Raw genomic sequence first — 22988 nt, 5'->3', positions numbered from 1 at the left:
GATTAAATGGTTAGCAAGAGCTCTCAAATCCTCAGAGGCGCTCTGCTTTTATTTATCAGTCCAATAACAATACAATGAGTTTGTGGTTGAATGCACTCATTGGATTGGAAGGGCTGTTACCATGCTATATTTCTAAATAATAAATATGATAACACTGGGGAATACTGTCATGATTGGCCTCCTACATTGGACTCCAAACAGAAGGTAGTAATGGAGCAGAGTGATAGATAGAACAATGTTTGTCCTTCAATCTTAATGAAGAAGTGAATTTAAAAAAAACTTTATTTTACAATACTCTTAATGAATTAGGACATAGTATTTTAGAGACACTATATTAATGCAAATTATGTATTGTTATTGTTTCTCATTCTCTTCATCTACTTTCTATTACCTATATCTTATTTATTTTTTCCAATCTATTTTCTAATCATTACCTGCTGCTCCAGATACTTAATGAAAAGAGTTGGGGTAACCTCTGACCATTTTCTATTGGTATGAACACATTTACGTGGCAATTAAAACTCTGAAAGATGCAACATATTGCAAGGACATCTGTTTTAATTCATATAGGTGGAAGCGCCAATATCGCAGCCAATACTGAAGCTGACATCCAGCGCAGCGTGCAAGCAATAATACGGGAACTGGATCAGGAACATCCAGCATTCCAGTGCAGTCGAGGTAGGGGGTTTGTGGTATCTGATTCTTAAAGTCAAGGTTAATTAGTTCAAAGTTAACATCTCACATAGTGGTTATTAAAGCTTAATTCATCAGTTGAAAGCTTAGATGACTGCTACAAGGAATTTTTAAGGCAAAAAATTCTAGCTGATTTGAGTGGTAGTTCTATAGTCAGAATCAGGTTTAATATGATTGACATATGTCATGAAATTTGTTAACTTTGCAGCAGCAGTACATTGCAATACATAATAGAAGAAAAAAAGTAGTGAGGTAGTGTTCATGGGTTTGTTGTCCATTCAAAAATCTGATGGCAGAGGGGAAGAAGCTGTTCCTGAACCGCTGAGTGTGTGCCTTCAGGACCATGCGCCCCCTCCCTGATGGTAGCAGTGAGAAGAGGGCACATATTGGGTGATGAGGGTCCTTAATGATGGATGCCACATTTTTGAGGAACTGCTCCTTGATCATGTCCTGGAGCTGGGGAGGCTAGTGCCCAGGACATTAGATGGAGCTGACTGAGTTTACAACTTTCCGCAACTTACTTTGATCCTGTACAGTGCCCCCCACCCCATACCAGATGGTGATGCAGCCAGTTAGATTGATCTCCACTGTGCATCTGTAGAAATTTGCAATTGTTTTTGGTGACATACCAACTCTACTCAAACTCCTAATGAAATATAGCCACTGTTGTGCCTCCTTTGCAACTGCATCGATATGTTGGATCAGGATAGATCCTGAGATGTTAACACCCAGGAGGTAGAAATTGCTCATCCTTTCCACTTCTGATTTCAGACTTACTTTACAAAATATTTCCATTTCCCTGTTAACCTGTTATATAACAGGATTACTGATCTGAAAGGACACCAGGAAGAGCTGCGAACTGTACCAACATCACATAGAGGGGAAATTGTACAGTAAAGACAGTTTGCCCCCCAGAAATTCAGAAATTGAATATGCGTGTACTTTTATAATATACCCAAGAAAACAAGAGCCTTACAAGCTCTAAGTTTAGAGGGTTTGGGGATTGCAAGGGGTATATGTCTATTCGCTGAAGTTTAACAATATCTTCTTTGAACCCCTGCACTTCTTGACAATCCACAGGTTAAGATATTCATAGTAGTCATGAGAAGGGACTATTGCATTGAAAATTAAACAACCGAGTGTGCTTCTTCTATGTAATCAATGAAGCTGCTATTTGAAGCCTCACCATATGCTGAGGGAATTTCCTTTTAATATCTGATTGGCTTGTTTAAAATCTGTATTTTCCCATCTAATTTATTTTTGTATACGCTTATTGTAATTGTTAGTTTTTATTGTTGTTTATTGCAATGTTCTGCTGCTGCAAAACAACGTCACAACTTATGCAGGTGATATTAAACCTGATTCTGATTCTGATCCTGAAAACGCCATTGTGGATATGTAATTCCATTCAAATCCAGCCTTTCACTTGAACTGCATTGAAAAAACACCCCTGTGTAAGTGCAACTATTGAAACTGCAGTAGGTTTGATCTCCAGAATGTAATTCAAGGAAATGAGTGGAAAGTGTTAAAACAGTGCTAGATCAAAAAGGGCGCTGCAGTTTCAGTTGTTCATATCTAATAGGCATTTACCATGAAAGTAAGATCTCTTCAGCCAAATAGGTACAGCACTGAGGGAAAGCTGACTGAGTCAGTACAGGTTGGCAACAACATCTCCTCCATCAGTACAGCTTCACCATCAGGTTGTGTGCTTAGCACACTGCTCTACTAGCTTTATACCTGTGATTGTGTAACCAAGTAGAACTCCAATGCCATATGTAAGTTTGCGAATGACATCACTGAAGTCGACACGATCCAAAATGCTGACGATTCAGCCTAGGAAGGAGACTGAAAATCTGGTAGTATGGTGCCACAAAAACAGCCTCTCACTCGAAGTCAGCAAAACAGAAGAGCTGATGATTGACTACAGAAGGAAGAACACGAAGGTCCATGAGCCAGACTTCGTTAGCGGATTACAGGCGGAGAGGATTCGTAGCTTTCAAATCCTTGGGATTACCATATCAGAGATTCTGTCCTGAGACCAGCGCATAAGTACTCTTAGAAAGCAGGCATGGCAGCGCCTCTACTTCCTTAGAAGTTTTTTTTTGGATTATGAAGACACTCAGTCCTCATTTATTGTCATTTAGAAATGTATGCATTAAAAAATGATACAATGTTCCTCCAGAATGATATCACAAGAAACACAGGACAAACCAAGACTAAAACTGACAAAACCACGTAATTATAACATATAGTTACAACAGTGCAAAGCAATACCATAATTTGATAAAGAGCAGACTATGGGCACAGTAAAAAAAAGTCTCAAAGTCCCGATAAGCCTCATCATCTCACACAGACGGTAGAAGGGAGAAACTCTCCCTGCCATGAACCTCCAAGCGCCACAAACTTGCCGATGCAGCACCATTGGAAGCACCCGACCGCAGCGGACTCTGAGTCTGTCCAAAAACCTCGAGCCTCCGACACCAAGCACCATCCTCTGCCGAGCGCTTTGACCTCGCCCCAGCCGCCAAGCAACAAGCAAAGCCGAGGACTCAGGGCCTTACCCTCCGGAGATTTTGGATCACACAGTAGCAGCGGCAGCAAAGCAGGCATTTCAGAAGTTTGCATAGATTCTGCATCTCAACTAAAACTTTGATAAACTTCTATAGATGCTCAGTGGAGACTATCCATCCATCACAGCTTGGTATGGAAACATCAAATACCAGGAACAAAAAGTGCTAGATACTACCCAGTCCTTCAGAGGCAAAGTCCTCACAACCATTGAGCACCTTTACATGGAGGGCTGCCACAATAAAGCAGCATCCATCATCAAGTCCCCCACCATCCAGGCCATGATCTATTCTCTCTGCTGCAATTGAGCAGAAGGTACAGAAAGGAGACTTTGGATCCACACCAACAGGTTCACGACCAGTTATTATCCTACAACCGTCAGGCACCTGAGCCAGTGTTGGTAACTTCACTGACCTCAATACTGAACTGTCTATAGACTCACTTTCAAGGACTCTACAACTCAAGTTCTCAGTATTATTTATTTACTTGCTTTTATTTGCATGATTTGTCTTCTTTTGCACATTGGTTTGTCACTCTTTGTTTATGTATAGTTGTCTTTCATAAATTCCATTGTAGTTCTTTATTTTCCTGTAATTACCTGCAACAAAATGAATTTCAGGGTAGTATATCACAACATATAAGTACTTTGATAATAAGTTTAATTTGAACTTTTGAGCCTATTGCCAGAAGTTATGCCTCACTGCATCATCAACAGATGAGCCTCCAAGATAGCTTTGTGTTAAAAGGGCTTGGCTTGTAGCCGAGATAGAGAGAGAGAGAAAGAGCGTATCGAATTGTAGGTTGTCATAATAGTGTAACTGTAAGGTGAAGTAAAGATTGTCCACCCCAGAACAAGTTATTTTGATCTTCCATTACTTACTACAATTTGCAGCCAGCAGTAATTTAGGTACTAGTTCACTCTAAATGCGGCAATTTAATCACAATAGTTCGGATTAAATTCAAAAATTGAAATCAGAAAATTTTATAAAATCTATTTCAAACTCTAATAAAAAGTCTTTAAACAATGGTAATTCCCTATATCAAGATACACATTCACCAATCTCTTTGGCATCTTTAGTCATTAAATATTAATGAAGACATTTGTTGGAATGCTGGGTGCAATTTTAAATGGACAGCCTTTAAAAGGGACAAAGGTTGTTGGGAAGCATAGTGGAAAAGTGACGAGGATCATGCAAAGACTTAGTGTGCAAAGTTTGTTTATATATTAGCCATTGGAGGGAAGACATTACGAATTTTAAAAATGGTGACGCAGTGAATGACGTTCAAAGTAAATTTATAACCAAAGTATACACATGTCACCATATACAACCCTGAGATTTGTGTTCTTGTGGGCATCCTCAGTAAATCCAAAAAACATAGTTGATTCAATAAAAGACCACAGCCATCAGGACAGACAAACAACCAATGTGCAAAAGACAACAAACTGTGCAAATAAAAAAAAATCAATCAATAAATAAATAAACATTAAATATTGAGAACATGAGGTGAAGAGTCCTTGAATGTGAATCCATAGGTTGTGGGAACAGTTCAGTGATGGGGCAAGTGAAATTGAGTGAAGTTATCCCCACTGGTTCAAGTGCTTGATGGATGAGGATTAATAACTGTTCCTGAATCTGGTGGTGTGGTTGTAAGACTCCTGTTCCTTTTTCCTGATAGAAGCAGCGATAAGTAAGCATGGCGTGGGTGCTGTGGGTCCTTGATGATCGATGCTACTTTCCTGTGACAGTGGTCCGTGTAGATGTATTCAATGGCAGGAAGGGCTTTAACCCTAACGGACTGGGCCGTATCCACCTCCTGGGGGCATCAAGTTACTTAATTTGCCCAACTTAACACATGTAGTAGAAATAAAATTGGCTCCTCGCAGAACCAAATAACATTTGAATTTTTTGTATAGTTATGTGTAGAGACAAGTGTAATTGTGCTTTACAGGGAATGTTCCCAGCATAAAATACTGGATGAGTACATAATTAAATTACACCCAAATATCTTCATTCTTTTATTCCCTTTTGATGATCCACGTAGCCAAGTACAATAAAGCTATAGATACATTACCAACTATACATGAATATTTTTTCCAATTATTCTGGTTCAATATCAATGTAAAATCATCACCAAAATTTTAGACAAAGCAAAAAACATCTTTTTTTTTGGATATTGTACTTATTTTAAACATTTTTTTATTTACCCCATTATAAACCATATTGCATTTATATTTTATTGAAAGCAATTATCTTAGCACTAGTGTATGTCATGTAAAAATTGAAAAGCTGCAGTTGAATGAGTTTAGATATTAGAATCCACTTATCATGAGTTACAGCTATGTGGTTAAAATGATTTTTTTTCCCTTTACAGAGAGAAGCTATGAGCTAAGTTTCACACTTTCCTGGGAAGCTAATTGTTATGCTGATTTCTGCTTCTTTTTAGAATAGTTTTTTTAAACTTTTTATTGACTGAAATTGAGATACAGAAATATTTATTGGAATGATGACAGTCCTTTCTTTTTACAGGTATGTTTAGGTGGACATTGCATAAGAAGACTGAACGAGACCCATACAGCAGCAATTTTCTGGTTAAAATTCTCATTGGTGAACTGGAACTGGTGAGAAACTATTTAAAATAAAACATGTAAAAGATAGATAGATAGATAATAGATACTTTATTGATCCCAAAGGAAATTATAGTGTCACAGTAGCATTACAAGTGCACAGATATACAAATATACGATAATTACAAGAGAAATAAGAAAGAATAAAAAATAAGTTACCTCAAACAGTCTTCATGGTTAATGATCATGAAGATTGATAATCCCCTGGTAATGCATGATATGAATTGTTCTACTACGGCAAGCTGCGCCTGCACTGTCTCACACGTACACCACATATACTCATTGTCAATGAATTCAAGTCACAGCATATTGTTTCCAGTGGTTCAAAAAGAACATCCTCCTCGATCAGAAATCATTGCAGTTCATATTGTGAATAGGAATTCTCCTTTGAATTCAAATGTTCTGTGACCAATAGATCCAGTTTTAAAAACATAGGTTTTCTGCAGTCTGTTTTGCAGCTAATGTAGAAGAAAGTAACAATGCTTTAGAGACTAATCCTGTCCATTGATTTCAGAATCAGAATCAGAATTAAAATCAGGTTTATTATCACTGGTATGTGTTGTGAAATTTGTTAACTTAGCAGCAGCAGTTCAATGCAATACATGATAATATAGAAAGAAAGAATAAATAAGTAATTCAACTACAGTAAGTATACATGTATATTAAAGTTATATTAAAAATAGAGGCAAAACAGAAATAATATATTAAAAAAGTGAGGTGGTGTTCATGGGTTCAATGTCCAATCAGAAATTTGATGGCAGAGGGGAAGAAGCTGTTCCTGAATCGCTGAGTGTGTGCCTTCAGCAGTAATTTCATCAGTGTGTAATTTCGACAGTAATCTCAATATATTTTGGCTCCTAATTAAAGACCATGGCAGTAGGAAGCATGTTTTAGAATCAAGAATAGAAATATTGTACACATCTGGCAAAAAATAACCTTGAATGTTTTGGCCACATTATGAATTTTCTTTTGTAGAGATATGGTACAGTAACAGGCCTTTCCGGCCTGCTGACCAATTGCACCCATGTCACCAACAAACCTACCAAACTGTACGTCTTCAGAATGTGGGAGGAGACTGGAGCACCCAGAGGAAACTCATGCAGTCACGGGAAGAACATACAAGCTCCTTACAGACAGCAGTGGAATTGAACCCATGTTGCTGGTGATAGAATAGCTTTATGCTAACCTCTGTGCTACCGTGCCATCCTAATTTATAAATATTTAATAATTATATTTATATTTAATATTATTAATATCAATAATATATATTTATTGGTCAAAGGAGATACAAGGCGTAAAATTGCCATTAGAAATCGAGGGTGAAGCCTGCTTGCCAGTATAATAGTCTAAACTCTGACTTAAGCCATTGTGCAAGGCTAGATTTAGTTAAGTGGTATTCTCAGCAGCACTGTGAACTTCTGAATGAATGAAAATGAGATGCCTTTAATGTATTATTGAAAAGATTTTTAAGTACTGATTCTTGAGTTAAAGTAACTGGATTTTTTTTCTCTTATAGGCAAAGAAAAACAATAAGCACTACATTTTACCTTTACTGAACATTTTAATGTATGCCATTATTCAGGTGGGTACAGAAAGACCAGTGGTGAGTATTTGTGTACAGATTAAGAGAAGCATAAAATAGTTGACTTAATAACATTTTGGATTTAGCAAGTGTGTGTGTGTGTGTGTATATATATATATATATATATATAGCTTGTGCCTCCACTGTCCTTGCCTTAATAAACTATCCATCTTTTACCCCTGCACTTCTCCTATGGAGACTTTCAATCTCGCAGTAATGTAAGGGATAACACTACACAATATTTTCTTATTTATTGAGATGCAGTGCGGAATAGGCCCTTCCAACCCTTCGAGCCATGCTGCCCAGTAGTCCCCTGATTTAATCCTGGCCTAATCATGGGACAATTTACAAAAACCAATTAACCTACCAAATTGGTATGTATTTGGACTGTGGGTGGAAACTGGAGCACCTGGAGGAAACCCAAGGGGAGAACATATGAACGCCTTACAAGCAGCAGTGGGATCTGAACCCGGATTGCTAGTATTGTAACCTGTTGTGCTAACCGTTGCATTACCATGTTGCCCCACTTCTTTAAAATATTATTTACTCAGCTACTTCACAAATTGGAATTTACTTATTAATCCAATTATTTTTTGGATATAGGTAATACCCTGTTTTTATTTCATTGGCTCTCCTCACCAAGTACAAATTTCCATTGGAAATTGCACAGTAAAATGTTACTTTGAAGGTGACACTGCTATGAGAGGCAGTGGACATGATGAAAGGGGAAGGGAGAATTGGAGGCAAAGTGGTCACCAAGTTAGATTTGTGTAACTCCTAGTAATAAAAGAATGGGTCTTCTTAGTGTGTTAAAAAAACAGGATAAAATCAAACTGTACAATGTATAGTACAAACCACATTATTGTCAAAAGTTAATTTCAGTTTCAATATAATGCTTCCTTCTTATTGGGTTTCTCTGTGGTGTATGTTTTCTATTCCATATTATAATGTTAATGTAAGATGAATGATTGATACACTCTAGGAAACCCATTGCTAAATGCAGTCTAGAAGCACCAGTCACAGTTACTGCAGTTTTTCTTCAGTCTTTGGCATGACCACACATGGAGATGCCTGGATTTTTGCAGTGTTTGGTTGGACTTCTATAAATTTCATTTCAGTATACACTGCCCCACACTGTACGGGCAGAAGCAGGTTGGCTCTACTGTCAAGGGTCCCACGTCATGGGTTCTGGGGCTGGGGGATAATTAGTAATGAATGTAAGCCTTGTGACAGCTCTCTCTGTTGGAAAACCTTGCCTTTGACCTACTTATGACAGTTTACTGCAGCCTGTCTGTTCCTCTGTCCACTTTGCACAGTTGAATATTGCAGCAACAGGGCCTCAAATGTTGTAGGTGGCCCACAATGCGTTTTAAGAATGCATGTTCCTCTTACTGCCACAGTTTACTAAGTTATTTTGCGTTGGCTATTTGAAGTGAAGTGATGCCTAAAAGTTTTCTTACAAAGCTTGTTAAGAAATACCCCATTGTCATAAACAACTTTCTTTTCCAGGCTGCATATATTCCTGATAATCTTTATGAAAAAACATATACATTTTGCAAAGGGCTCCTATCCTTCCCCAAGCCCTACTGTACAATTGGACATCAATATGCAGTCATGTTAAAAGCTGAAAGAAAAGCGCCAGGTATGTGGATAAAATCTAAGTAAATCCTGAACCCTTAATCTTTAGTGATGTAGGCTGCTGTCGCCTTGGTCTAAGCATCACTGCTGCTTTATTATTGATCTTTACTTTGTCATAAGGCTGGAAATGAGGAGGTTTGCAGGAGTATGCGTGATGTTCCATTCACAGCTGTCCAGATTATGAAATAATTCTCTGACCCATGCAGAAAGACGGCACAGAATTCGTGGTTGGGCTGCTGAGAGCCAAATAGCATACAGTATGTGCCTGCAGGTATCATGTATGGCTTTCCTTGACATCTAACAGCATTATTTGTTAAATCACCCCACCATCAACATCTTGGCATTTATGGGTGTGTGTGGTTACAGGAAGGTGTCAGGTTTTGTGAACCAAGTGATTCATTTCCTGCTCCCCAAACACTTCTACCCAACCTGAATGAATGTATTTCTAACAACAGTGAATAAACTCACTTCGGTCCATGTCAAGATGCACTAATTTCACTTCTCAGCTCTTGTACAAAAGGTGCACTTGAATCCAAGGGGGACCAATATTCTTGCGGGCAGGCTTACTAGAGATGTTGGGAGTAGTTTAAACTAAGATGGCAGGGTGTGGGGAACCAGTATGATAGAGCTGAGGGTGAGCCAGCAGGTTTACAAATAGATGATGGGTGTAACATGAATGTAAGGAAGAACAAGTCAATGATTGGGTACAAATGCAGACAGAGTAAAGAGTTAAATTGTACCACAGAGGCAAAATTCAAAAGGGTAAAGAATGCAGGACTGAAGTTGCTGTATTTAAATGCACGTAGCATTTGGAATAAGGTGGACAAACTCATGGCGCAATTAGAGATTGTCCAGTATGACGTTGTGGGCATCACTGAGTTGTAGCTGAAAGAAGGCCATAGTTGGGAGCTTAACATCAAAGGATATACTTTGTATCGAAATGACAGGCAGGAAGGCATAGATGATGGTGTGGCTCTATCGGTAAGAGATGGAATTACATCTTTAGAAAGAGGTGACATAGGGACAGGGAATGTCGAATGTATGTGGAGTTAAGGAACTGCAAGGGTAAAAAAAAAAGCCATTATGGGAATCATATATAGGCCTCCAAATGATAGCCAAGATGTGGGCTTGAGATTGCAAAGGAAGCTGTATTACATGAAATACAGGTAATGACATAATTGTTATGGGGGACTTTGATATGCAAGGGGATTGGGAACATCAGGTTGGTGTCATATCGCAAGGGAGGGAATTTGTTGAATGCCTATGAGATGGCTTTTTAGAGCAGCTTGTGCTTGAGCCTACTTGGGGAAAAGTTGTCTCAGACTGGGTGTTGTGTAATAACCCAGATCTTATTAGGGAGCTTAATGTAAAGGTACCCTTTGGAGACAGTGATCATAATATGATTGAATTCATACTGCAGCTTGAGAGGGAGAAGCATAACTCACATTGTTGTGAGTATTGCAATGGAATAAAGGGAATTATAGAGAATGAGCGAGAAGCTTGCCCAAATGGATTAGAGGAAGATACCGGCAGGGATAACAGCAGAGCAGAGATAGTTGAAGTTTTTGAGAATAGTTCGAGGTGCAGGATAGATATGTCCCACAGAGGAAGAAGTTCTTAAATGGCAGGGGAAGGCAACCGTGGCTGACAAAGGAAGTTAAGGACTACTTAAAAGCCAAGGAAAGGACATATAAGATAGCAAAGGTGAGTGGGAAGTTGGATGATTGGGAGCTTTTAAAATCCAACAAAAGGCAACTAAAAAAGCTACAAGAAGGGAAAAGATGAAGTATCAGGGCAGACTAGCCAATAATATGAAGCAAGATACCAAAAGTTTTTTTGTTATACAAAGAGTAAAAGGGAGGTGAGCATTGATATTGGACCACTGGAAAATGATGCTGGTGAGGTAGTAGTGAGGGACAAAGAAATGGCAGATGAACTTACTAGGTACTTTGCATCAGTCTTCACTGTGGAAGACATTAGCAGTGTGCTAGAGGTCCTTGAGTGTCAGGGAGTAGGAGTGAGTGCCATTGCTATAGCAAAGGAAAAAGTGCTAGGCAAATTCAAAGTTCTGAAGGTGGATAAGTCACCTGGGCCAGATGGACTACATCCCAGAGTCCTGAGAGAGGTTGCTGAAGAGATAACAGATGTGTTGGTCTTGATCTTTCAAGAATCACTTGATTGTGACGTGGTCCTGCAGGACTGGAAGATTGCAAATGTCACTCCACTCTTTAAGAAGGGAGGAAAGCAAAAGAAGGGAAATTATGGGCCAGTTAGGCTAACCTCAGTCGTTGGGAAAGTGTTGGAGTCTATTAATAAGGATGAGGTTTTGAGGTACTTGAACTCTAATGATAAAATAAGTCCAAATCTGCATGGTTTCTGTACGGAGAAATGTTGCCTGACAAATTTATTAGAGGTCTTGGAGGAAGTAACAAGTAGGGTGGACAAAGGAAGGCAGTGGATGATATTTACTTGGATTTTCAGAAGTCTTTCGATAAGGTGCCACACATGAGCTGCTTAACAAAATCCTATGGCATTACAGGAAAGATACTGGCATGGATAGTGGAATGGCTGACAGGCAAGAGGCAACGAGTAGGAATAAAAGGGTCCTTTTCTGGTGCTGCCATTGACTAGTGGTGTTCCTCAGGAGTCAGTATTGGGACTGCTATTTTTCACGCTGTTTGTCAATTATTTGGATAATGGAATTGATGCCTTTGTAGCAAAGTTTGTGGAAGATACGAAGATAGGTAGTGCAGAGGAAGCAATGCAATTGCAGCAGGACTTAGACAAATTGGAAGAATGGGGAAAATGTGGCAGATGGAATACAGTAATGGGAAATATATGTTAATGCATTTTGGTAAAAGGAACAATAGTGCAGACTATTATTTAAATGGGGAGAAGGTTCAAACATCAGAGGTGCAGAAAGACTTAGGAGTCCTCATGCAAGACTCCCAGAAGGTTAATTTACAGGTTGAGTCTGTGATAAAGAAAGCAAATGCAATGTTAGCACTTACCTCAAGGGGAATAGAATATAAGAGCAAAGAGATCATTCTGAGCCTTTATAAGACATTAGTCAGGCCACACTTGGAGTATTGTCAACAGTTTTGGGCCCCCTATCTCAGAAAGGATGTGTTGTCATTGGAAAGAATACAGAGGAAGTTCATGAGGATGATTGCAGGAAAAAGGGGTTAACATATGAGGAGCGTTTGGCAGCTTTGGGCCTGTACTCACTGGAATTTAGGAGAATGCGTGGGGATCTGTTGAAATCTACTGAATGTTGAAAGAACTAGGTAGGGTGGATGTGGAGAGGATGTTTCCTATGGTGGAGGCATCCAGAACTAGAGGGCACATCCTCAAAATTAAGGGGTGACCCTTTAGTAGAAGGGATTTCTTTTTTTAGCAGAGAGTAGTAAATCTGTGGAATGCTCTGTCACAGACTGCGGTGGAGGCCAAGTCCGTGCGTATATTTAAGGCAGAAGTTGATCATTTCCTGATCGGTCAGGGCATCAAAGGATGTCACGAGAAAGCAGGTGTTTGGCGTTGAGTGGAATCCACTATCAGCCATGATGCAATGGTGGAGCAGACTTGATGGGCTAAATGGCCTAATTCTGCTCCTATGCCTTATGGTCTTATGGTCTGGCTGGTGAAATGTATTTTTCTGTTCGACAGAGGGTTACACTGACTTGTACAACCTGGACCATTTTTAGCAAATTTCAAACATGGTGTTTTCTGATTATTAAGAAGTTTATTCTGTCAAATGTGTTTGCATCATCAATTATTAAATATACATTAAAGATTAGCTTTATAACCAGAGGAAGGGCAGGAAAATTTGAAAATGTGTGGAGACCTTTATTGGAGTTTCTTGGATGTCAAGGTGCACAGTCATTTTGAAATAGCTTTGTGTTGTTGAGTGCTTCTACATTTTTTTTCTGATGTGTTTTTATTTTACTTTGTTAAATATGTGAAACATGTGAAATGTTATATTTCTTTTCCTTTGTTGATTGTGAAAAACATGAGGACATGTTTCACTATTTAGTTTAATTATTATTGTTTATTTGTATATGTGAAATATATGTCAAATTCAATAAAAATGTTGTAAAGATTAGCTTTGTTAAATATACATCTAAATTTGTTAAATTGCATTGTTAAATTCACATTGCTAAAAATCATGGCATTTCTCAGAAAATGGGATAAATTTCACTGTTTTAAGCTGTTTAGAAAAGTAATTTATTTTGACTAAAGATATTTGAGAAATTGTATTGTCTTTAGATATGAAATCACAAACTGTTAAGGACATAAAGGATTAGAACAAAATTGATTAACGTTGGCTTTCAATGTGTACCTGTTTAATCTAATTAATGACCATTATATTACAGGCATTTTGTACCAAAGGGCAGTTATTTCTGAACATGGGCTAAAAAATGACACTTTTTCACACCGAGAAAAGTAAGTATGATCAAATAGATGACAAATTAATAACAGCTTAAGGCAGTGCTGCAAAATCAGTTTAGTTCTTTGCTCAGTGTTGTAGTGGCTACTCAGAATGATCTGGGGACCATAGGCGAGGAGGCAGAAATGTGCTTAAGAACCTGCTCCTGAGGAGTCTTTCGGGACTCCAGATTTTTCATGGAATCAAAGCATTCCCAGTCGGTTGCTTCTAAGGACAGTTATTATTGAGAACAGAGCAATCTGCAGAGAGGCTGTTGGCCGCAGTCCAAATTTGTACTGCTCCAAACAGAGTTTAATAAAGCAAAAGGAGCAAGACAAGCAGAATTCTACCAGAAACAAGGGAAAATCTGCAGATGCTGGAAATCCAAGCAACACACACAAAATGCTGGAGGAACTCAGCAGGCCAGGCAGCATCTAGGGAAAAGAGTAAACAGTCAACGTTTCGGGCTGAGACGTCGACTGTAGGAAGGATCTCAGCCAGAAACATCGACTGTACTCTTCCAATGATGCTGTCTGGCCTGCTGAGTTCCTCCAGCATTTTGTGTGTGTTGCTCAGAATTCTTTCAGGGTTGTCCCTGCTCAGCATCATAGTAATGTCTCCAAGTTGAGCAGGTAGAGAAGATTTTGCGGCCCCGGTTGGAATAGACATCTGTTCCAGAGCCTGCAAAATCAGTTGCCATTTCAGGCCAAGAGACCCACCAAACGTTCCAGTCATTACCCTCATTACATTACACCAAGAATAGGGTAGGCCCTTCTATTCTGTTTGGGTATCCACCAGTTCTGCCTGTAAGGTCAAGATGAATGAATCCTTCCTCCTGTTACTTAAGTGGCTTGGTACAACATCAATGAATTTCTTGAAGAGTGACACTTGATTTAGAGAAGTTGAACCATAACGTTCTCTGTGAAGACTCATTGACTCTCAACTGCCTCACCACAAGATCATCTGAACGGGCTGCAGGTGTAAATAGTGCTTTGCAGATATTGAATTGCATTTATTTTGTATGCATTGAAACATTTTATTGACCTCAGCGGTGGATTCTTTATATTTCTTCTTCCTACGTTGTGGGGGTATTAAATGCAACAGCATTGTGCAGGTATTCTTACTCCTGGAGAAAACTGGAGGGGTACATCTCAGGCTTTTCATAAGTGGCTCTGGCCGGTTGCTAAGCACCACTAGTGCTCCTCTTGTCAGGTGTCTCATTGACTAGGACTTGCAAACCTGTTTGACTAAAAGTAAATGTCGATTCCACTTCCCTGAAGCCAAGTAGTGTTGTAGCTGTCTGCCTGCTAGAGGAAGAGAATATTTGATGTTTTTATTTATTTTTTTATTGAGATACTGTGCAGAGTAGGCCGCCTGGCCCTTTCGAGCCACGCTGCTGAGCAACCCCTGATTTAATCCAGGCCTAGTCATGGGACAATTTACAATGATCAATTAACCTACCAACCAGTACATCTTTGGACTGGGCAGGAAACCAGAACTCCTGGAGGAAATCCATGTGGTCAGGGGGAGAATGTTCAAACTCCTGACAGGCAGTGATGGGAATCGAACCTGGGTTTCTAGTCCTGAAAAACCGTGTGCTAACCACTATGCTACCATGCCACCCCAGTTTGTTATTCATGTAAACCTCTCAATGTTATTGCAAATACCTTTTTGACTAATTTTATGATTTATTTTTGCAGGGTATATGATATGATACTGACATGTTGTTTTTTGACATTATTCCCCATTTAGAGTGAAGCTAATCACAAAGTATTAAAGTCCAAGCTACCAATGTAATTGAAATAGTAAGGGAGAAAATTGAGATTTGTTTGTATTTAGGATGCAGCTATTTTGAAAGATTTGAGGTTATAGGAAAAAGGAAAACATGAATTTCAGGAGTTTCAGTTTTGAGACTGAAAGTAACAATTCTCATGTCCAATGAGTGGGTAATGTAAAAATATATAAAGTGTTTAAGCATTGTGCTTAAATCTTAAAACGACAAAGAAAGAGATTTATTAGAACACTAACAACAGAAGGAACAAAACAGGGCGAGTCACAAGATAATGAGAAAGCTAAGAGTTCTGGTGAGGAAGTTTACTTTTCCCTCTACTTAGCTTGTGAATACAAATTACAGATTGTTATCTGTAAACATCCACATGGGCTCAGGTATTATGGGAAGTTTGACATTTCCCTAATTCTGGCGAATGTACAGTGAGTGTGTGTGTGTGTGTGTGTGTGTGTGTATGTAAACTTATAGTGGCATGCAAAAGTTTGGGCATCCCTGGTCAAAATTTATGTTACTGTGAATAGTTAAGTAAGTAGAAGATAAACTGATCTCCAAAAGTCATAAAGTTAAAGATGAAATATTCTTTTCAACATTTTAAGCAAGATTAGTGTATTATTTTTGTTTTGTACAATTATGGAGTGAAAAAAAAGGAAAGGAGCACCATGCAAAGGTCTGGGCACCCCAAGAGATTTGAGCTCTCAGATAACTTTTACCAAGGTCTCAGACCTTAAACAGCTTGTTAGGGCTATGGCTTGTTCACAGTCATTGTTAGGAAAGGCCAGGTGATGCAAATTTCAAAGCCTTATAAATACGCTGACTCCTCAAACTTTGTCCCAACAATCAGCAGCCATGGGCTCCTCTAAGCAGCTGTCTAGCACTCTGAAAATTAAAATAAATGATGCCCACAAACAGGAGAAGGTTATAAGAAGATAGCAAAGCATTTTCAGGGAGCTGTTTCCTCACTTCATAATGTAATTAAGAAATGGCAGTTAACAGGAATGGTGCAGGTCAAGTTGAGCTCTGGAAAACCAAGAAAACTGCTCATAGGATTGCTAGAAAGGCAAATCAAAATCCCCGTTTGACTGCAAAAGACCTTCAGAAAGATTTAGCAGACTCTGGAGTGGTGGTGCATTGTTCTACTGTGCAGCGATACCTGCACAAATACGACCTTCATGGAAGAGTCATCAGAAGAAAACCCTTCCTGTATCCTCACCACAAAATTAAGCATCAGAAGTTTGCAAAGGAACATCTAAACAAGCCTCATGCATTTTGGAAACAAGTCCTGTGGACTGATGGAGTTAAAATAGAACTTTCTGGCCGCAATGAGCAAAGGTATGTTTGGAGAAAAAAGGGTGCAGAATTTCATGAAGAGAACACCTCTCCAACTGTTAAGCACGGCGGTGGATCAATCATGCTTTGGGCTTGTGTTGCAGCCGGTGGCACGGGGAAGATTTCACTGGTAGAGGGAAGAATGAATTCAATTAAATACCAGCAAATTCTGGAAGCAAACATCACACCGTCTGTAAAAAAGCTGAAGATAAAAAGAGGATGGCTTCTACAACAGGATAATGATCCTAAACCCACCTCAAAATCCACAATGGACTACCTCAAGAGGCGCAAGCTGAAGGTTTTGCCATGGCCCTCACAGTCCCCCAACCTAAACATCATCGAAAATCTGTGGATAGACCTCAAAAGAGCAGGGCATGCAAGACAGCCCAAGAATCTCACAGAACTAGAAGCCTTTTGCAAGGAAGAATGAGCGAAAATCCCCCAAACGTGAATTGAAACAGGCTTTGCTGGCTACAGAAAGTGTTTACAAGCTGTGATACTTGCCAAGGGGGGTGTTATTAAGTACTGACCATGCAGGGTGCCCAAACTTTTGGTCAAGCCACACCTGGATTGTTATGTACAGGTGCAGTCTTCCAGCCTTGTGATTGAAATTCATCAGGTTGATTTCTATGAGGAAGATTGGGTTGTTCTCTGAGAAGAGGTTGAACAGTCTCCTCAGAACAAAAGAATGAGAAATGATGATCTTGAAATCCGTAACATTTTTAAAAGGCTTATTGCAGTAGAGACTGGGATAATGTTTCACTGACTGGGTTGTCCAAAACCAGTGATCAGTGTCAAAATAAAGCTGGCTATTTCAGACTGAAATAACAAAAAAATTCCTTCATTCTGTGGTAATAAATCTTTGGTATTCTCAGTATAAGAGGACTGTCGAAGCTCAAGTTCCAGTATATCTCATTCAGAGATTGATATGTTTTTGACTATTCAGGAAATCTAAGGCTATTGTGCGAAGATAACACTGAGGGAGCAGATCGATCTTACTAAATAGCAGCCCAATTATGGGGGCTGAATGCTCAAATCCTGTTCCAATTCTTAATTATAAAGGGGGAGCAATGTTTTTGTGATGTTGCCCATTGAAGGATACCATTGCCTACCAAAAGTATTTGGAATACTTTGATAGCATTGATGTATTTTCCTTTGGCAGAATTTTCGTCTTTGCTGATCCTGATCTTATCTCTGAAGAAGTCATTAATGCTCTTCATAATGAGATCCGCTCAGTGAGCCTCAGTGACACATCTGCTGATTATATGAGTCATATTATAAAGCACAGCATTCAAGCAACACTGGGAGAGAATTGTGACATCAGCAAACTGGATGAAGCCTTGCAGGTAGGCATGATGGTCAAATACATCCTGATACTTAGTTGACAAATCCCACGGGTGATTTTAAAAAATCTTCAAACATTAATAGAACATTATTTAATCATTAATGTTAATATGTAACTGAACATTAGATAATAGTATGGAGTGATTACACTAATATGTATCAGATAGAGGAAGAATACATTTCCATGGTGCATTCTCATATCATAATAGTGTGGCTTTTACAGCTTCTGCCAAAGCTAGAGAAGACAAGTAAAGAGACCTTTAAAATGTGCCAATCACCTGTGGTCTTGCACACAAAGAGTCAATTCAAGCAGAATTAAAGAGTGAAAAGGAGAATTGAGCTGCATCACACAGTTCCCATTTAAGATCTGCCACTTCGATTTATAAAGTTTGAAGTTCAGATAGCAAGACTAAATCATGTTACTAATGAGATGGAATTAAATTGTATATCTCACATATTATTCTGTTCTGCAAGTTTGAATATGGGTTTAATGCCAATAAAGCTTTGACATTTATTAACCAAGTAATGTTGGAAAGAAAACTTCTGTTTAAAAAAGTTGTGCGCTCAGTTGATTAAGCAATCATAATGCAATCTCTGCTCAGACACCACAGGTCAAAATGAGTTTACAGTTTTGGCTGGAAGCATTAACCTGAGCTTAGATGTTTTAAGAAAACCCAAGGCCAAGTTGGAAAAAATGAAAACGTGAAAAACATGCAACAATAATTTAGTATAAGCATAAAGAGATTTTTTTTAGATATGCTTGAAACCTTCAACTACTCTGGTGAAAATGGGTGATGAAAAATATCAAGAATTGAAGTCATGCGTTTTCATGGATATTTTGAGATATTGATGTAGAATTTAAGAAACACCCGAACTCTCTTTAAAAAGTGGTATACATTTGTAAATATTTAAAACCAACTACAGTATAACGATGGACTAGACAATTTGATCACATTCTAATTGTTTTCAAATGTTTCTACCATTCAGAAACATTTCTAAAAACTGATTGCTTTGACAATCTACCAAAGGAGAGGCATAGCTCAGTTACCCGTCAAAAGATTTTTTTTCAACATTTTGATGTGTAAGCTTTTTGTTGACTGTAACAAGATAGGAAGATGTACGTGTAACATTCTATGCATTCTATAGGCTGTCTTTGGTAGGAAGACGGTTGGCTTTTGCAAGAAAACTATTGTGAGGGGATTCGAACAATGTAAGTGAACGAGTGATAAGTGTAGGCAGCTCAACACTTTCAATGAATTTTGGGACATTGTTTTGTTGCTGTTGGCTCCATGATATAAGACCATAAGACATAGGAACAGAATTAGGCCATTTGGCCCATTATGTCTTCTCCACCATGGCAGATCTACTATTCTTCTCAACCTCATTCTCTTGTGTTCTCCCTGTAACAAGAGTGGTCAGTTAATTTAAAATTTTTGATAAAATTGTCCGGCTGTCATTGGTAGACAACAAAATGTTTGAGTTAGTTGGCACTTTAAAAAATACTTCCACTCGGTGGCTTGTAATTACACTTTACAAAAGTAAGCCTTTAATTTTGCAATGACTTAATTTCTCTTAAAATGCTGAGTGAGCTTTACCCTCAATGATTTTAAGCCCCTGACGTGAATCATCATGTTCTGCACATTTAATAGGTTTCTAGTTTAGAATTTTTAAGATGTCTTGGCATGTTCTTCTGGAATATGGTTTTGTTGCTTTTAGTAAGAATGGGGTATCAGAAGATAAAGTTTGTGAGTATTGACCAAACAACTTTTTTTGCCATTAACTTCAAATATGAGAGCATTGTTGCTTACTTTTTAGTTTTAATTAAACTTTTGCAAGAAACTCTTATATTGATACATTAAAGTTTATTTTAATTAGAAGTTTTAAGATGTAGTTTGTAACTGTGATGATCCATTATCTCTTTCAAATGCATGTACAAAACAATTACTTCCACTTTGACTTTTTTGTATGTTTGTTTTAATAGACATTGAGAAATCCTGTATATTTGTCAGCTCTCTATACTTCTGAGGCATACTGAGTAGTTACAGTTAATTTTATCTTCTAAGCTTGTGAGATGTTGCATCACTGTTAAGCTAGATACACATCACTAGGACTGAATGTGTATACCACGGTGTGTGTGCTTCAGAAGGTCACATACTCATTTATATATGTTCACACTTCCGGTGGTGTGGAAGAATTCTGAGTTATTTTCTCCATTTCATGTGTATTAATTGATGGACAGCAAAAAAAGGGTGCAGGATATAACCTGCACCATCCATCAAAGCTGGACTTAAATCCTCATGCTTAATCAAAGCTTATTGGACAGGTTTATTCTTCAACTGAAGTACTACAAAGGTGGTTGTGATTTTAAATATTGTAATATGACCCCACTGACTATTAGTAGCATTGCTTCACAGAATAAACCCTATAACATGATTGAGCACTATTTCCAAGAAGTGGTTGCTGTCACCGAGCAGTCATGTTTTTCTTCAGAGGAAGTTACTACAGCCCACAGGAAGCACAGTAGCAAATTGCAACAACTTTACAGGGCAATAATCAGCTCTGCACAACAAGGTAGGTTAGAGTAGTTGTTTTGTTACTCATCTGAAAGGGGGTTATGATATTTGTTCTAGCAGGAATAATGATCTGGGAGACAACAGGTAAAAATATTCCTTGGCAGCTGGGCTATTAAAATTTAGTTAAATGTAATAATCTAGAATAAAAGACTACTTTCAATAGCTGCGACTGACTGTATCTGGATTGTCTTGAAAACCTTACTAATTCCCCATTCTCAGCTGGGATATAAGAGCCACTGTCCTTACTTGGTTTGGCCTAAGTGTGATTCCAGTGTCAGAGCAATGTTTAATTGCACATTGAAATGCCCAAGGGGCCAGTCAGTTAATAGAAATGAAGGATAAGCACTATATGCTTAGCTTCCCAGTAATTTATAAATCTTGCTCATGGATTAAAAGATCTGTTCATTTCATTCAAATGTGTTGAGTTGTTATCGTCATCACTTTCAACAATAAAATGTTATACAATGCAATTCCATGACCCATTTTTGAATTTTTTTTTAGAACACTGAGGTAGTTTTCTCTTGATTGGTGTATTTCAGTGTCTTCTTCAAGTGAAAGGCTACAGAATATTCCACTGCCAAATCCAAATATCAGCTTTTTTATGTGGAAGGAAGATGACCTCCTGTGTGAGTATACTTTGGTCTGATACTGTGTATGTGTGGATTAAAAATGATGATTTAGTGGAATAATTATAAAAAAGAATGTGAGATAATTTCAAATGCACCAATCTCATAAAAGAATAATTAAACAAAAGGGTAAGCCTTGGTAGATTTTTATTCCATTCTTTTCCAGACATCATTGGTGACGTCCCATTCAGCAATAGCTTCTTCCCCTCTGCCGTCCGGTTCCTAAATGGACATTGAACCTTTGGACACTACCTCACTTTTTAAAAAATATATAGTATTTTTGTTTTTTGCATGATTTTTAATCTATTCAATGTATGTATGCTGTATAAAGTATACTGAGAAAGATTTATTTATTATTATTTTTTTCTTCTTCTATTTTATGTATTGCATTGAACTGCTGCTGCTAAGTTAACAAATTTCACATCACAGGCCGGTGATAATAAACCTGATTCTGATTCTGAACTCAATTTGTAATTTTATGAGAAGAGGATAGCACAGCGACCAATCAGCAATGGGCAAATATTGCATCAATGCTTGAAGCTGTTTTGAGTAATGGGTTGTTAAACCTGCTCACAGATTTATTACTTGCTATACTGTCTGGTCACTATTGGAAGGAAGCAACAAATTTAAAACAAGCAATGTTAGGAACTGGATCTGCTTAGTAGAACTTCGTTTCGCCCAGATGAAACAAAGTATTTCCATAAAATTGAAAGAAGGAAAATTAAAAGTTGTTGGAAATCTGGAGAAATAAAATCCTTGACACTCAGCAGGTCATTTGTGGGGAGAGAATGAAACGAAGTTTTCACTTTCCATTGGCCTAAGCTGTTTGGAATTGGAATTGGTTTATTATTGTCACATGTACTGAGAAACGATGGAAAGCTGGTCTCGCATGTAATTCATATAGATTAGATCATTAGACAGTACAGTGAAGTAGAATAAGGGAAAACAAAACAGTACAGAATAAAGTGTAAGAGATACAGAGAAAGTGCAGTGCAGGTGCAAGATCAAAACAAGGTAGATTGTGAGATCAAGTATCCAATATTTCAAATATTGTCTTTTGAAGAAAGATTGGCAATGACTGGTTTACAGCTCATAACAAGGAAATCTGAAATTCAGTGCAGTGATTTATGTTCTGCTTCCAGCAAAGATAATGAATTTCAAATATGAACAGTGATTTCTCGAATTTCTGGTAATTTGCCCCCCATCTTCACCATTCCCCATTCCCATTTCCCTCTTACCTTATCTCCTTACCTGCCTATCACCTCCCTCGGGTGCTCCTCCCACTTCCCTTTCTTCCATACCCTTCTGTCCTCTCTTATCAGACTTCCCTTTTCCCAGCTCTTTATCGCTTTCACCAATCGACTCCCTAGCTCTTTACTTCACCACTCCCCCTCTCTCAGTTTCATTTATTAACTACCTTGTATTTCTTCCTCCGTTCCCCCCACCTTCTTACCCTGATATCATCTTTTCTTCTCTAGTCCTGATGAAGGGTCTCAGCCTGAAACATCAACTGTTTACTCTTTTCCATAGATACTGCCTGGCGTGCTGAGTTCTTCCAGCATTTTGTGTGTGTTGCTAAGATGGGAATGGTGTGTTTTTTCCCCCAGTATTGAAATCTTACTTGGTCCATTGAGAAATTTTGCCTTTCTCCCTCCTCAAAACCTCTATGTAAGGCATTTCACTACCTCACTATGAAAATTGTATAAAGAGAGATTAAAGGATTAAATATCCTTTTCTCATCTCTCCATGCACATAGACACAAATGCATGCTGATGCACGTACACATACATCTTCGAC

At 38.3% G+C, this 22988-nt stretch overlaps 1 protein-coding gene across 4 annotated transcripts in view; it reads left to right on the top strand.

The window, feature by feature from the left end:
• Positions 1–22988, top strand: part of LOC140187208 (phosphoinositide 3-kinase regulatory subunit 6-like) — a 114840-nt gene that overhangs the window by 48696 nt on the left and 43156 nt on the right. For 3 of the 4 annotated variants that reach the window (XM_072242282.1, XM_072242279.1, XM_072242280.1), the window contains 8 exons: positions 571–678; positions 5790–5881; positions 7404–7469; positions 8979–9111; positions 13481–13550; positions 17811–17994; positions 20407–20563; positions 21105–21191. In XM_072242282.1, coding sequence (XP_072098383.1) covers positions 571–678; positions 5790–5881; positions 7404–7469; positions 8979–9111; positions 13481–13550; positions 17811–17994; positions 20407–20563; positions 21105–21191 — 897 coding nt within the window. The remainder of the gene's footprint in view (positions 1–570; positions 679–5789; positions 5882–7403; positions 7470–8978; positions 9112–13480; positions 13551–17810; positions 17995–20406; positions 20564–21104; positions 21192–22988) is intronic. The other variant, XM_072242281.1, reaches the window with a different exon arrangement.

Source organism: Mobula birostris, chromosome 24 (genome assembly GCF_030028105.1).
Source record: "Mobula birostris isolate sMobBir1 chromosome 24, sMobBir1.hap1, whole genome shotgun sequence".
Lineage (NCBI taxonomy): Eukaryota > Metazoa > Chordata > Chondrichthyes > Myliobatiformes > Myliobatidae > Mobula > Mobula birostris.
The sequence above is the reverse complement of the archived record's forward strand: the minus strand, read 5'-3'. Positions and strand labels throughout refer to the sequence as shown.